The sequence below is a fragment of the Penicillium coprophilum genome (assembly GCF_028826855.1).
Source record: "Penicillium coprophilum strain IBT 35676 chromosome Unknown utg000001l_segment0_segment0, whole genome shotgun sequence".
Taxonomy (NCBI): Eukaryota; Fungi; Ascomycota; class Eurotiomycetes; order Eurotiales; family Aspergillaceae; genus Penicillium; species Penicillium coprophilum.
The window spans coordinates 2,143,561-2,158,629 of record NW_026622720.1 but is presented as its reverse complement, the minus strand read 5'-3'; the positions used below and the strand labels follow the sequence as shown (position 1 = coordinate 2,158,629).

The 15,069-nt window shown below is 49.9% G+C and overlaps 7 protein-coding genes across 7 annotated transcripts; 3 read left to right on the top strand and 4 right to left on the bottom strand.

Annotated features, from left to right (window-relative positions):
• Nucleotides 1–654: 654 nt before the first annotated feature.
• N7500_000809 (putative topoisomerase family protein TRF4) lies at nucleotides 655–2,916 on the bottom strand (the record flags this gene model as incomplete). Its single annotated transcript, XM_056671955.1, has 4 exons — nucleotides 655–1,066; nucleotides 1,104–1,348; nucleotides 1,404–2,094; nucleotides 2,147–2,916. 4 exons carry the CDS (start codon nucleotides 2,914–2,916, stop codon nucleotides 655–657), a joined length of 2,118 nt encoding a protein of 705 aa, XP_056537528.1.
• Nucleotides 2,917–3,224: 308 nt separating this feature from the next.
• On the top strand, nucleotides 3,225–3,404 carry N7500_000808 (uncharacterized protein; the record flags this gene model as incomplete). The annotated part of the gene is made up of 1 exon (XM_056671954.1): nucleotides 3,225–3,404. The coding sequence occupies one exon, from the start codon at nucleotides 3,225–3,227 to the stop codon at nucleotides 3,402–3,404; it is 180 nt and encodes a 59-aa protein (XP_056537527.1).
• A 3,658-nt stretch (nucleotides 3,405–7,062) lies between these two features.
• N7500_000807 (uncharacterized protein) lies at nucleotides 7,063–7,537 on the top strand (the record flags this gene model as incomplete). The annotated part of the gene is made up of 3 exons (XM_056671953.1): nucleotides 7,063–7,138; nucleotides 7,191–7,332; nucleotides 7,428–7,537. The coding sequence occupies 3 exons, from the start codon at nucleotides 7,063–7,065 to the stop codon at nucleotides 7,513–7,515; spliced, it is 306 nt and encodes a 101-aa protein (XP_056537526.1). The 3' UTR covers nucleotides 7,516–7,537.
• Nucleotides 7,538–7,991: 454 nt separating this feature from the next.
• On the bottom strand, nucleotides 7,992–9,881 carry N7500_000806 (uncharacterized protein; the record flags this gene model as incomplete). The annotated part of the gene is made up of 3 exons (XM_056671952.1): nucleotides 7,992–8,644; nucleotides 8,704–9,654; nucleotides 9,782–9,881. The coding sequence occupies 3 exons, from the start codon at nucleotides 9,879–9,881 to the stop codon at nucleotides 7,992–7,994; spliced, it is 1,704 nt and encodes a 567-aa protein (XP_056537525.1).
• A 164-nt stretch (nucleotides 9,882–10,045) lies between these two features.
• Nucleotides 10,046–11,134, top strand: N7500_000805 (replication termination factor 2; the record flags this gene model as incomplete). The annotated part of the gene is made up of 4 exons (XM_056671951.1): nucleotides 10,046–10,065; nucleotides 10,126–10,612; nucleotides 10,669–10,750; nucleotides 10,797–11,134. 4 exons carry the CDS (start codon nucleotides 10,046–10,048, stop codon nucleotides 11,132–11,134), a joined length of 927 nt encoding a protein of 308 aa, XP_056537524.1.
• A 338-nt stretch (nucleotides 11,135–11,472) lies between these two features.
• N7500_000804 (mitochondrial 54S ribosomal mL50 protein) lies at nucleotides 11,473–12,750 on the bottom strand (the record flags this gene model as incomplete). The annotated part of the gene is made up of 3 exons (XM_056671950.1): nucleotides 11,473–11,817; nucleotides 11,873–12,254; nucleotides 12,341–12,750. The coding sequence occupies 3 exons, from the start codon at nucleotides 12,748–12,750 to the stop codon at nucleotides 11,473–11,475; spliced, it is 1,137 nt and encodes a 378-aa protein (XP_056537523.1).
• Nucleotides 12,751–13,300: 550 nt separating this feature from the next.
• Nucleotides 13,301–14,542, bottom strand: N7500_000803 (uncharacterized protein; the record flags this gene model as incomplete). Its single annotated transcript, XM_056671949.1, has 1 exon — nucleotides 13,301–14,542. The coding sequence occupies one exon, from the start codon at nucleotides 14,540–14,542 to the stop codon at nucleotides 13,301–13,303; it is 1,242 nt and encodes a 413-aa protein (XP_056537522.1).
• Nucleotides 14,543–15,069: the final 527 nt, after the last annotated feature.

Genomic DNA, 15,069 nt, shown 5'->3' with positions numbered 1-15,069 from the left:
AAGCAAAAAAGATAAACGCCAACAAACATAGATCCACGTTGGGCGTGAATCCATGATCATCGGGGGGTTCCATTGAAATCACTAACAGCATCCCGTGTTGGGACCAAAGAACTGCAAGAACTAGGTGCTCGTCGGGTGAAAATCGAGGAGGCATTAGACGTTGAGGCGCCGAATCGACTTGAACAGGAGATGGAGACAAGATCATCCAGGGTTTGAAATTGTCGCGGGCTATCCATATTGAAAGTAGCTCTCAATCAAATAAGATCGAGAACTGGCTTCTAAATTTGGACAGCCCTAATCAATCATGACCAAGGGACAGGTCAACAGATTCTGGCGAAGTCGAAATCCGGGAGAGAATCCTAAATGGTAAGTTACTTTTTTCATCTCAAGCTCAAAGAAGAATGCTCATTCTCGATTATCCACCAGTAGTCATTCGCTGCGCTTCTCGCCATCGAGAGTAGTAGAAGCACACTTTTGTCGAGGCATATGCGAAGATATCATCGACCCCCACCGTACCGTCATTGCACACATCCCTCCTTTCTTCCCCTTGCAAATCACCAAACCATTCGAAGTAAGGGGTATCATCGTACAAGATAAAGCATACAAACAGAAACCAAAAAAAGTCGTTGCGGGCGTGGAAACGGGGACTCAAGTTTATGCCGAGGCGAGAAGTTCCTGCTCTCTTCGGTCCAAGTCCGCATTCATCTGCTCATCGGTCTCGTAACCTGCATGGCGGCGAGCTTGGCGGAGGCTGAGGGTGTTGGGAAGTTTGGTGAGGTCAGGCCTCAGGCGTTTGAGCCTGGCAGCACGTTCTTGACACAACTGACGTCTTGTCTCACCCTTGCGAGCCTTGGCAGACTTTGGTTCAGATTCGGGCGCTTCATCAGAAGAGATATCTTCTGGCTCCGATTTTGTGCCCTTCAACTTTCCTTTAGGCTTTGTGGCAGGCTTGCGAGCTGCGGCCGTTGGCATGGGAGAGCGGGTTCCGTCCGCAGGAGGGGGAGGAGGAGGAGGCGAGGCTTCGTTAGCAGGGGGGGGATCCCGGCGGCGGAGGCGGAGGTGAAGCCTCCCTGTAACGAGCAAACCTCGCTTCTGTCATAAACACCTGGCGGAGCTGAAAGCGTTGTTCGATATATTCATCAAAGTTCGCCGCAATAATGGGTTCGAGAATGCTCTTGTTCGGTCCTTGGACAAGTGCAAGATATTCCATGCGATTCCTCAGGGCAGTGTGGGCATTAGAAAAGGCTCGGAAGATCAACCCAATTTCCTTTGTGCCGCCTGAGATATCGTTGTCACGGTTATTGGGATCTTCGATGGTGAGACGATCCGGATTGCCAAAATAATAGCCCTGTTTGACATGATCAGCTCGCTAATTTACAAGATCCAGACCAAAGTCCACCCACCTTGTTGAAATAGCCCGGAGGATCCATGCGGACTGCCAGCCTATCATAGCAGAATTCCTTCCCATAGAAATTGAAAAAGTCCAGCAAGATTGTTGCGAGATTTGGCTGCATGTGGCCTTGGGGGAGATGCTGGAGAAGACTCGTGACCAAACAAGTGATGGAGAAACCTCCGATTCCACCGGTTGGGACTTCGTTGAGGCCACGTATCAACAAGAACTGCTTAATCACGGCCAGGATAACCGGCATCATAGGATACTGAGTTTTCCATTTCTGGAATGTCTCATTGGCGACCAAGCCACTGTCATTGTCAAAGGACAAATCCACTCGCAATCCAGTCAGCTTGTCCACGTATTTGAGAATCGGAACTCGGGCGGAGGCAATGCATTCGATCGAGTTGGGAACAGCGAGATTTGTGCTCTTGAGGAAAGCCGAAAACGCGTAGATCTGACCCTTCCTCTCTCCAAATGTTCGAACTCCCGTGCGCAAAAATGTGTGAGAAAGCAGCACCAAATCAATATCAGCAGTGGGGAGATAAAGACCCGAGGCAAAAGAACCAAAGGCCCGGATTGAAACGTTATGGTATCGTTGTTGGAATGCGGTCTCCAATCGATTGACAAGATCTGCACGGACGATATGTTCAAATTCCTGTGGCTTGGCCCAGTGATAGAAGCTGAGAATCTCATTATGCAGCCTAGCTTAAATGTTAGAGAGGGATCGGGAAAAGCGCAAAGGATAGTACTGACTGGGTTCCCACGTGCAAGGAAGCTGGGGTGCCCTCAAACCAAGGCGTGCCTCTCTCTGGGGTGAGTGGTTTCCATTGATCGATAACAGAACCATCAGAGTTGAATCTGCTGGCAGGCTTTCCAGTCTTTCGGGAGTACCCTTTGATCTCACTGTCGTGGGTTCGCTTTCGACTCGCAATGGCGGAATCTAGACCTTCCTGGGCCTTTGGCCCTCTGGGAGCGTTATCGGGAGCGTTGCTCTGAGGAACTTCTGGTTCAGGTTCCATGCCAAGAGAAATAAAGTCTGAGTTCTGTTTGACTGCGTCTGTTTCGTCCGTCTTTGCAGCTATGTCAAGTCTCGCCTTGCGAATCAGCTTGACAACATCCACCCTTTTGTTTGTAGTTTCAGCTGGGGGAGGTAGCGCAGTGTACGGATCAGGGTTCGACCATTTAGGAACTGGAGGAGCTGGAGCAGCTTCTTGGGGCCCATCAGAACCTACTGCACGTCTCTTGCGCGGTCGCTCTGTGTCGGAGTCATCAGACATGTCCATTTCTGCTTCTTCACTGTCGCTCAAAGTAGAAAGTTCCGCAAATCTGAGTGCAGGCTTGGTCTCATTCTCGCCCTGGAGTCGTTCGGGCGTGCTTTCTCTCTTCGAGGATAATAAGGGTCGGTCTGAAGTGGCAGGTTTCTGGTACCGGAAAGTGAACTCGTGTCGCGGATTAGGGCGTGAGCCACGATAGTTAGAATTTCCTCTGAACTGGAATGGAGCAAATGGAGGCATTGGAGGCATTTTGAGCAGCTGCGGTTAAGCAGCAAAAATGCGGACGCGTGTGGGAAAGATGATCAAGAGGCATCGGATCAGACGCGAAAAAAAGATCCCCAAAAAAGTCGGGCGGAGGGAAGGCGGTGACGGACAAGGTCCTTCCACACGTGCTTCAGAGGAAGGCGCACTTGTGTCTGTATGGAATAGAAGTCTGGAGGACTATAAGATATATGAGACATATGAGATAACATTCATACATTATAGTCTTCACATGTCGACTTCTACCTTTGCTTTGAATGTATCTTGAGACCCTCCTCCAGAATATGAACCAAATCATGTTGTACCGCCATCTCAGCAAAACTGACACGACTTGTTACCCATTCCAACCAGTCCTCAGCTCTAGCACCATTCGCTTGGAGCAATCCCACACTTACATCAATGAGCAGCGGTCGTTCATCACAATGCCAAAAGGCAGTAGCCCCACAGCAGCTGCAGAATTCTCTGAATACCCCTAGTGAACTTCTATGCCGCTGCATGGTCCCTGCACCAAACTTGAGTGGTGACCCGTCTACATTAAATATGTTGGATTTGGGCACAAATGCCCAGGTCTGAATTGGAAACCCACTACTCAGTCGACAACTGTCGCAGACACAGGTCCCTGCAAGATATTTTGTATCCCCCTCTCGCAACCACCATTTGATATCATCAGGATTCGCTCCAGACCCCGAATGGTATGGAACCAGCAGATCTGGCCATGGCGAGGATGCTTGTAGGGAGGTTTCATCGGGCTTGGTGATATAAAACTCAACCCCTCCACAAAGGCAGCGGGCTCGCAAATGCTGGCTTGTTGATATATATTTTGCCGGGCTTACTGATTTTCGGCCGGGGTTCTCCATGCTAGCTGAACGATGTAATCTGCAACCTGTGATGCGGGACTCCGTTCCAGGAAGTAGAGCACTGAGTCCACCATCCCCGGTATCGCTGCTTTGCCAATGCTCAACTGCTCGGACCGAGAGAACGTCCTTAGCTGCCAACAAACCCGAGGCAATCAGAAACTGTCCCTCGGACTGCAGGCGGGCAAAGACGTGAGCACCACATGTCTTACAAAAAAAAAGGCTGACATGGCTGGACTGTTGATAGTCTTGAAGCCCATCTAGATTCGGTGGTTCATGCTGAAGGAGATAATACGATGTAGCCAACTGCCCTGTCACCATCCGACAGCCGGTGCAATGGCATAATTGGAGTTTGGATTGGTCAATCTCAGAGTCCAACTGGATAGATAAGGCTACGCTTCCACATATGCAGGCGATAGAAGTGGTCATGTTTTCAGGAGCCGAATATTTTGGAGATCTCGCAAACGCGGCTCTCAGAAACCAATGCGTTGGCGTAAGCGGGGATATTGCAGTAATATGCTCACCCTGAAAGTGTAACGTGAAAGATGTGAAATGACAATTCACTCAAGTCTGAGACCCTCAGACTCAACATGTATTCCCCGAAAGTCACGAGTATATAAGGGTCCCGCCCATCTCTCTCTTCCTCCCCCCCCACCTTACCTTTTACAACCAACACAACTTCAAACAGCTTTACCAGTTTTTACCAACTCCATTCAAAATGAGTAAGCATTCCCATCTTCTATGCCATCTGTGACTTCATATTGAAGAATCGCGCTTTGTCTTGGCCTGATTTCCGAAATGGCGGGGTCATAGTGGGGTTGTCCTTCATCGTATTTCACCCATTTCTTCTCGATGCTGACCAAATATGATAGGCGATCACGGATGCAGCTGCGGCTCCTCTTGCCAGTGCCCTGCCGGCTCTTGCAACTGCCCTGTACGTGTTGTATTCCTTCCCTCGATGACGTCTGGCTGACCCGACCCCTCCGTTTAGAAGAAATAAACCCATATGGGCATTCACGATGACTCGATTTGAAATTTCCAGGGGGCTCGAGACATGCAGTGAGACGGAGGATATTTGAGTCGGATAACTCCCGGTTGTGTTCCTCGGGCCTGCACGTCATGTCATAAAATATGTAGGAACCCTGGAGGGCTCGCCACAATGAATGATATGCGGTTGCTGGATTACTTTTATTCTTTGTAAAACAAGTACCTTGTGAGCATCAGATCCAATTTTTGGATCTTTTAGATCGGGATTGGTCACCCTTACAAGTTCAAGAGGCTGTCCGACATGTCTAGATACCCGAACAGTCTCCTAGGCAGAGAATAGTAGAAATACCTAACATAGACCTACAACGTACATGATACATAGCATCTACAGAGTACCTCGGTACATAGAACAGATCCTATCATGCTAATACACAGCCCAGGGAAGTAGCCCATACACTCGGAAAGGAAGGAGCTGTGCGGGCGAGTCGCCGAGGATCTTCATACAATATCAGGCATCCTTGTCAACCCAACCAAACACTCCACTAAGTGATCGTCTCATCGTCACAGTAGCCAGAAGAGGAAATATCCTTCCCGTCTTTCCTACAGTCTCTGCGGCTATGTTTTGCCGATGCGCCATTTTCAACATTCCTTGACCCCAACACCTGGTACCGGAGTCGAGATGCAAGAAGAGATAAAAAGTGGGACTCGATGGTGCACGAGTCCGAGAAGAGTAGTATCAGATTGAAGCCAATCATAATTATGCATGAGGGTCTGTGATATGCTCTGGTAGCTTTCAAGCTGCAGCCTCTCCACTTTCCCGGTGTCTTGCTGGCTTGTTTCTGGCTCTCAGTCAGATCCCAAGGAGAGTCTGTGCTCGCATAGAATAGAGGCCCAAGCGTACAATGTAGGTAGTATACATTTCTATGCCACTTACATTGTGTAAAGTGACATACCTTTCCTAGCCCGTGTTATCAGATCTCGCATTTTGCTTTATAGTATACCTCGTTCCCTTTCTGGATAGATATCATCAAATGTAATATGTAGCGAGATGATCCAATACTAGTCTCAAACTGACCTCGAAAGCTAAAACGACCCCCACAATGCAGGTGCAATTCCTAGAGCGTCTCGCCCGTTACACACTTTTAGCAAACAAATACCCCGAAACCAAGCAAGAAAAACACGAAGGTCGAAACACCTTGGCACGGCTCCACCGGGTGGACATAAACATGCATCTCAGGTAACCGAAGGCTACCAATGAGGCCGGAAAGCACCCCTCCTCCAAGGTCCCCAATCCGGCAAATATCGCCTAATAGGCTGCCACGACGAGATTCAAAACCGAAACCGCTGCAGGCGCCGGAAATTTCATTCCTGGCCCTTACTTGCTGAGCAGACTCCATTCTTCCTTCGAATACGTTTGCCCTAGTTGGTCCTGGTACTTCCAGTCCCCATATGGTACGCATGTTGTACATATGACTGTACCCATGAGATAATACCTGAGAGGCCCGTCCCGAAGTGGATCTAACAAGGAATGTAGATCTACGTCGTACCCGAAACGTGGCCGTCATCGTGGCATGATAATAGAAGGTATTAATTTCAATAAACACCCTAATTAGGTTGCAATATTGCTATATGTTGTCCTATATTTGCTATAGTCAATGTTTGATATACTGTATACTCACATAATAGCACTTCATATAGCAGTATCATATGATGAAATACCCAAGCCAGTCGAGATTTAAACATTTATAGTACAGGCAAACATGACCATATCTAACAAAGCATAATCAACGCATGTTATTGCTCCACAAAAGGAACCCTGCTCGATCCCTTCGTTCTAAGCCAATAAACGAACCATATCATTCGCAGGAACCCGGCCCGAACACTATGTAATCTGATCTACTCCGTATATACCTGATTAACGTGATGTTGTACTCCATAGACTGCCGAGCAAACACCGAGATGTTATTTAGACTTCGTAAGAAAATAGATCGGGGACTCACCCTTTCACCGGTCTTTGCGCCATATTCACCCGAGAGTGGCTCCAGACTTCAGATGTTTACATCATACAGCCCGATAGGCTCCGTTCTATTGGCGAGCGGTAGAGTAGCCTGACTATGGTACAGCGCATAGCGCGTGAGAATAGGCTGAAGACATGATAGGTGGTAGTCAGGACGGGGTCGGGGGCCCTGAGTAGGATGCAGTAGTGGGCTCATTTGACTCGACCACGCGATACGATGGAGTGTGAACGGGGCACCGCGACGGCGTCACTACGTCTTGGATTGGATGGAGGTGCATGATAGATGGAAGAAATAGAATTATCCGCCGCGCTATTATCGATCGGGATGAAGTAGCAGTTATGGATTCTAGAGGTATAAAGGTGACATCGTATCCCTTGTTGGACTTTTTCTTTCTCTACCCAAGCCATCTATATCCAAGTCAAACACCTACACTTAAGCTTCTTTTTCAAGGTTCTTTACCTACCACATCTATACTCACCATGTCTCCTTGCACCTGCAACTGCTGCTCCGGCGAGTGCAACTCCTGCTCTTGTGCCAGCTGCAAGGTATGTCATTGCTTGCTCACTACGTGTCTTATAGCCAGCTTTACTCAAAATGGAATGCCGCCCTGGGGCGAAAGATATACTAACTACCCTTCTAGCACTAAGCCGGCTCACACGCCATCACCACCGCCATCTTCCTCCAATACGACTCATACCAGGCCCGGGCTCCCACTGTTGTCAAACTAGCTGGGGTGCGGGTGTCCTCATTGCCGAGGCCATGAGATGATTTCATTGTGATTGCCCATGATCGAGAAGATCGTATGTTATGATCTGGGGTAATAGGGCCTGGAGCCTTGTGGATGGGGTGTTAAGTTCAAGGGTTCAGATTGACCTCGTGTACGTTCTTGTCATTTAGTCTTCAGCCAAGTGCTATAGCTATAAATATGCTGGTTATATTGTTATCCGTGATATTCAGTAGTACATCTGTGCTCCAGCAAGTGGCTAGGTGATTCAATCCTGGTAATGCGGGCTGTCAGTGCATCTGGGCGCCTTTTACATATATTGTATCGAACCTAGTCGACGAGAAACAAATGCTTACTTTGACAAGGAACAAGAACAGAAGTATACAAAATCGCTCAAATTGCAATCCATTCTTACTAATGGGATGCATATGAAATAAACATTCAATATGTAACATCAGATCTATAGATCTAACATAGCTGTCACAACTCGTCTTTCGAGCGAGGCACAACATTACCTGCCTCCTCACCACTTGCACATGCAGCTGGCGAGGTAACAAGCATGGAGTACACACACTTTTCCTCTTCCGCTGTCTTCAAGATTCGATTCTCCTCGCCGCACTCCAAAATAACCTTGGTTGACCGGCTAGGCCCATTCCAGCAAGACTGGCCGCGATCGTACTCGATCATCATCTTCTCGACATTGATCACCTCGCCAGCCTCGTTCACTTCTTCCACACTCATGGTTCCAACATGAGAGAACTTGCCCATGGAAACTGAATTACCTCCCTTCCTCTGGTTCTGCTTGGTCGACTCAAGGAAGCAATGCTCGTACGTGTACTCACCGGCATCCTGGGAGATACAGACCCCCTTGAGTGCGCGGAAAATCGACGCGGGGCCATAGTCCTGCTCAAGGTCGGCACGCTGGTCGCGTAGCTTGTTCTTGAGACTGGTAACAGTGTCTTGCGCGGCCTTGAGGGCATCGCGTGCCTGGGTCACGGCCTTGGATTCAGAGGAAGAGTCTGCATCGGGCTTGGGCAAGATGCCATTTTCTTCAAGGAAGTTCTTGGCAGAGACAACTTTGTTTTCGATGAAGCTCACAAGCGATGGTGGGAGATACGCGGCGAGCTTGTACACTATGGTTTCCCATTAGTAAGCTATACTAGGTGTCGCAAGAAACCGAGGAATTACTTACCTAGATCTGTGTCATTGCATCCATCCTCCTCGTTTTCCCAGTGCTCCCAGTGAACACCATTTTCTTCGCTGTCGACCTTGGAAATCTCGTCCAAGTCGCGGTCCACGGCAGCGTTAGCACCATCAGTGCCTTGTTCACGAGCGGCGTAGTCCTCATAGCTACGGACCGCACGTTTCACACCTTCGTCGTTGAAGTTAGGGTTATATTCCACCTTGAACTTAGCCAGAATATCCTCAAGCTCCTTCACCCGCTCACGGGCTTCATCCCGCTGGTGACGCACATCGACCAACGCATTGCGTAGCTCATCAACACGGGCCTTGGCCAATTTGGAAAGGGCACTAACTTTGCCCTTACCCTTTCCAGTGTGGACCACCTTACGATCCTGCTCCTGGGCGAGCTTCAGATCAGCCTCGAGGCTCTGTTCCTTGACCTCAGCGCCCTGGATTTCGGCCTCTAGCCCAGCGATATGATCCTCAATCTCCTGCTGCTGGCGACCAGCATCAACAAGAAGATCCTTCTTCTTCCTCAAGGCAGCAGTCATCGACTTTTGGTTCTGCTCTTCCTGCTTCCGCCATTGCTTGCCAATCTCCTTGCATCGGTCTTCACATTTCGTGCCCCCAACACGAGCCCACTCGTCGCTGCCGTCGCAGCACTGCTCATAATCACAAATACCATCGTTGACACGCTGGAATGGAACGTATGATGGCCGGTGGCCCTTGTTTTTGCAGTAGAAACCCGGGAGGGCAAGTGCGGTGTCCAAATCGCGATTCCCGGGCCGGTCTGCTACTGTTAACGGCGAGTTGCGTGAGATGTGTGCGCAGGCAGACGTGCCAGGCTCGTCGCTTCCGTCGGGGCAGTCACAGTAGTCATCGTTGACGGCCGAGAAGGGGATTTTGACCGAGGGATTTGAGATACAGGTGAAAGTCGTCGAGTCCTGGTAGAATTTTGCAACTGAGTATACTATATTAGTATGAACTCGAAGTAAAAAAAATGATCAATTGCCTATCATAGATCACTGCTACATGAACCCGCTGCAGAAACAAACACTGATGGAGATCTAAAAGGTTCAGATACTCACATTCTGGGCCCAAGCCACGGGGACGGGCAGGCTTATCACTACTTGCCTGGGCTACCGACCCAGCGGCAGCCAGGAACAATAACGACTGAGAGAGTCTCATGCTTGAGGCATTGAGCTTTGTTTGTGGAGGTGCGGAGAGAGCTTCTGGCCAGCTGTTGATAGCGGGCCCAGGCTGGATCTAATCGCCGCTGAGTCAGCGCGCTATCTTTCCAACTTTATCGTGGCGAAGTAGTGCGAGCATCTTACATCAACTGCATCGCAAATATGGGTAATGACGGTGGCAGGTGAGTGGCCCTGTTAGAGTCGCGCTACAGACCCAAACATACTAATAAAAGTCTTTGTAGTATTCCGACTCGTCGAGAGCTCGTCCGCGAAGCAGCGCGTGCCCCAAGCACGGCGCAAGTAAAAGAAACACAGCGCGAGCAGCAAGAACACTGCTGGACTACCTGTCCTCTCTCACACAAGTCGTTGTCCCGGCCAATTGTATCAGACTCAGTCGGGAATCTTTACAACAAGGACGCTATACTCCAGTTCCTCCTCCCCGGCGACGATGTCGAGGGCATCAGCTCGAAGGCCGACTGCGAAGAGATTCTGTGCGGGCGAGTGAAATCACTTCGTGATGTGGTCGAGTTGAATTTCGAAGTCGACACCGAGCTCACCGAACACCCGTCCGGCCGTGCTTATGCGCCCCGTGAGCGCCGCGAGGGCTGGATTTGCCCGATCACCGCAAAGCCATTGGGCCCAAGTGTGAAGTCTGTGTACCTAGTGCCATGTGGACATGTGTTTTCAGATGAGGCTATCCGGCAGCTTAAAGGCGATAAGTGTTTGCAGGTAAGAACCATTCTCTGGATGCAAAGCGGTGATAGTGGCTAACGTGCGTGTGTTAGTGCAACGAATCCTACACCGAAGAGAACATCATTCCCATCCTTACGATCAAAAAAGAAGACAAACAACGTCTGATTGAGCGAGGTCATAAACTTGCCGAACAAGGCCTCACGCATTCCCTCAAAAAAAGCCCCCGGCTCAAAGAAACGCAAGAAGAACGCCACCGCTGAGGGTGTAACTGATGCATCCGGTCCTATAGAGCCTGCTGACTTGGTAGTACCTAAGCAATCCTCGAATTCTAAAAGCCGAAGCAATACTTCCACGCCAGTGCCTACTACTACTTCTGGCAATGGAATCAAGAACGCTGCTACTTCTTCGCTCACTGCCCGTGTATTGGCGGAGGAGAATGAGAAGAATAAGCGCCGGAAGATGATCGGCAGGAATGAGAATCTCGACAGTCTCTTCTCCAAGAAAGGCAGCGAGTCCAAGAATCGCGATTTCATGACCAGAGGTTTTTCTATATCATGACCTGATGTGTCCTACCTTGCTGCTGCGCAGAGGTAGACACTTTGCCCGAATGAAAAGCCTTGGGGGTTGAATGTGATCAAGGTCGTGGGGGAGTTTTATTTCCGGAGTTCACAGGGATTTTGATGTTCTTAAATGATTGATGGTGACTGCAGCGTTGTATGGACGAGATTGGTAGACATACCGTACATTCCAGAATTAACATGTACAATTATCTAAATTCACTTGACATGACTAAATGAAACAAGCATAAAAAATGCAATTCGATCAACAATTCTAATATACAAAAGATTGCTCTTAGATGAAACAACGCCTCCAACATTCTACAAAACATGAAGGGCCTAGGCATTCAGCCCGGTCTTCTTAGCCTGCTTCCAAGGCGGCAGCTTTTTTTGACCGAGGGGCTTGCTGATCAAGCCACCCTTGTAGAGCGCGGAAACAATGGCCTTCTTGCGGCCAAGATCTTCATCGTTGTCATGGCGAGTCTGTCGGACGTCGGCAATCTTTACATTAGGCAATTTAGCGATGCCGTTCTTGTCCATAAGCTCATGGAGAATCACAGGTGTCAACCTGAGAGTCTTTTTGCGAAGTTCCTCCTGTGCGGTGAGGACTTCTCCGGTAGTGGTGGAAGAAATGATGGAGTCGGAAATGCGCTGAGAGGTCAATTTGGAGAGGCGAGCGAAGAACTAGATGTGGTTGTTAGTGATTTGGTGGTACAAAAGTCGATGGGAAAATACGAACAGCAAACTTGACGCTTCCATCAGCCAGTGACAAGGAATCGAGGCTGTTCTTCTGATCCTTGGTCTCTGGGTTATACAAGCGATTTTCACTTGTGCCAGTTATCTTCTGCAATTGCTTCTGGAAAGCAGCCTCGGCCATTTCTTCGCCTGCTGCATTTTGTAGGAGAGATTCCATCACTTCGCTGCTTGGGAACCGGAGACGGTCACCCCAGTTACCAGAATCACCTTCGATCTTAACCATCTCGAGCTGGTCTTGGATCTCTCGCGGGTGGAGTTGGCTAACAACGCTGACTTTTCTCCCCAACAATTGCATCAAACCAATCTCAACGGCAGCTTGATGCGCAGCCTTCGTATACGGGACAGGTTCAGGGTTTTGGTACCATCTGTTCGATCAAGGACGCCATTGTCAGTAAATCCATTGGGAATCAAACCAATGTGGAGACACATTGGTTACTTGGATTGAACGTACGGTGTGACTTTATCCGCTTCCCCGTTGGGTCCCTTAACACGCCATTCTACCTCTCTGAGATAGCCAATCTTGGGCATTCCCTCCCAGGTCAGGCTCTCGTCAATTTCTCCAGATGGTGCTTGACCCTCTTGAAGACTGAATGCTTCATCTGCCTTGGGCTCTCCGGCGCTGGGCTCTCCAGGGCTCATGTTAGATCCAGGCATGATCTGACTTCCAGAGTAGGGGTCTGCTGGACCGGGAGGGTTGTCGGTTCCCCAAAGCTTGCGGCGGGCGCGTTCGAGGACTCCGGGGTCGTCGGAGGCATAGCGGCGGACTTGACCGAGCGGCGAGACACGGGGGCTAGCTCCAATTCTGCAGCTGGAGCAGACAAATTTTGCCTCGCGCAGAGGAAGGCGCATTGAAGGTCGCATTATTAAGGTGGGCGCGAATGTTGTTTAAGAGCGTCGAGCCGGCGGAGTTGGCTTGGACGGAGAAACAAATTCGAGAAAGGTACGGGTCACGTGTCGTTGATCTTTATGCTTGGCATTGACCGCGCTCCCTCAAGGCCGGGGCTTCGGCATTGCAAGTCAATAATTTTTCGCTAAGAGGATTGTATGTGGTAATTTATTCTTTTCTCTGTCGGTTCATCACTTGAATCTACGCTCGATGTTAGATGGGAAACAATATTCGATGACTATTACATGTCTGTACCACATGGCACCACAACATCGTCAATAATTGCAGCCAGAAAAAAAATATATATAGTACAACAAGATCCAATTTTGACTGGTAGCAAGTATACTCAAGGTATAACTTGCCTCAGAAATATCTCGGAGCCTAATCTCAAATTTCGAGGCTGGTAAGTATAGTCAAGGTAAAAAAATCATGTATAGTATGCAAACTGTATATACACATGCAACGCTGGTATCATACTACTAAGCGAGAAACACAAAAGAAATTTTATGCAAATCAAGTAAAAACTTACTCACGGACAAACATGCCCGCCATACCCATACCCGTACCAATGCACATGCTGATGACACCGATCTCCTGGCCACTGCGCTCCAACTCAGGCAACAGAGTAGCCAATTGGCGAGCACCAGTAGCACCAAGGGGGTGTCCGATAGCGATAGCACCGCCGTTAGGGTTAACCTTCGCCTGGTCGATGCCAAGCTTGCGAACGCTGTAGAGAGCCTGCGAAGCGAAAGCCTCATTAATCTCCCAAACCCCAACCTCAGGAACCTCAATACCAACAGCCTGCAGCAGCTTAGGGATGGCAACAGCAGGGCCAACGCCCATCTCGTCGGGGGCACAGCCTGCGACGGCAGACGCGACCCAGCGCGCCTTAATAGAACCAGAGAGACCCAGCTCCTCGGCAGTGGAGCGACGCATCAACAAAGCAGCAGCGGCACCATCGCTGACCTGCGAGCTGTTACCGGCTGTGCTGGCGCCGGTAGGCGAGAAAGCGGGCTTGAGCGCGCCGACCTTCTCGAGGGACAGTCCGTGACGGATACCGTCGTCCTGGGAAACGGTGATATCCTTAGCGGGGGCATCTGGGTTCTCAGGGTCGAGGGTCTTGGTAGTGACTTTGACAATCTCGGAGTCGAAGCGACCTGCCTTCTGGGCTGCAGATGCCTTTGCGTGGGACTCAACGGCGAAAGCGTCCTGGTCTGCACGGGAGATACCGTAGCGTGACGCGACGTTCTCCGAGGTAATGCCCATGGGCATGATGCAGTCGCGAGCATCTTGGGAGTGGGACTCCTTCAGCTCAGGCCAGAGGACTGTGGGGATTGCGCGGGAACCGTAGTTTCGGGTCATGGATTCCATGCCGCCGCCGACACCGATGTTAATTGCGCCGGCGCGGATGCCATTGGCAATTGTTGTGATTGCTGCCAGGCCGGATGAGCATTGACGGTTGATCGTGTTGAAGGGCACGGAGTGAGGGAAGCCTGCGTGGATCTGGCCCATGCGGCCGGCTTTAGCGCCGCCTAATTCTTGCAAGACGGAGCCGATGAGAACATCGTCGATCTGGGCCGGGTCTAGATTTGGGTTTGCTTTCAGTGTAGCTTGTAGTACGCTGGCGAGGAGCTCCTCTGGGTAGGCATCCTTGAAGCCGCCCTTCTTGGCGCGAGTGACGGGTGTACGCAGCGAGGAGAGGATGACGATGTCATTGGGGGACTTCTGGAGTACTTGGCGGAGACCGCGGGGAATTGGAGAAGCCATTATTGTGTAGGTTGGTCGAAGTATTTGAAATTGATCGCGAGTTGTATACTGAAGCTCGATGGTATTTCCGGTCTTTCTCGGCCCTGTCAGTTTGGTCTAGAATCTCATACTTTGGCATAGTTACTCACATCTGTACAATGGCTAAAATATGCAGGAAACAGAAAAAAGTGAAGCAGTCAACAATTCCACCCAAACACCCCGGGCCACCATAATTATAGGAAAATGCCGGACAAAATTCCGGGGTCGGAAGTAGTTTGGTCGCCCAGTACCGTTGAGAGGCCGCGGCACTGGAGATCGGCTAAGCGGTTTCCCGCGAAATGTGGGGAGAAATTGGACGTTGATGCTCCAACTTATAGTATAGCTCCCAAGCCTACTCTTCCAAGTCTTACTGTTTGAATCTACAAAGTATCTCTGAATAGTTCTACTCCGTACCAAACTGAATAATTGCAATGGCAGTCCCTCGACGTCGGCTCTGAGCTCAAGTCCATCGGATGCTTATGTCAGCTATTTCGGATCGGCACTTTGAA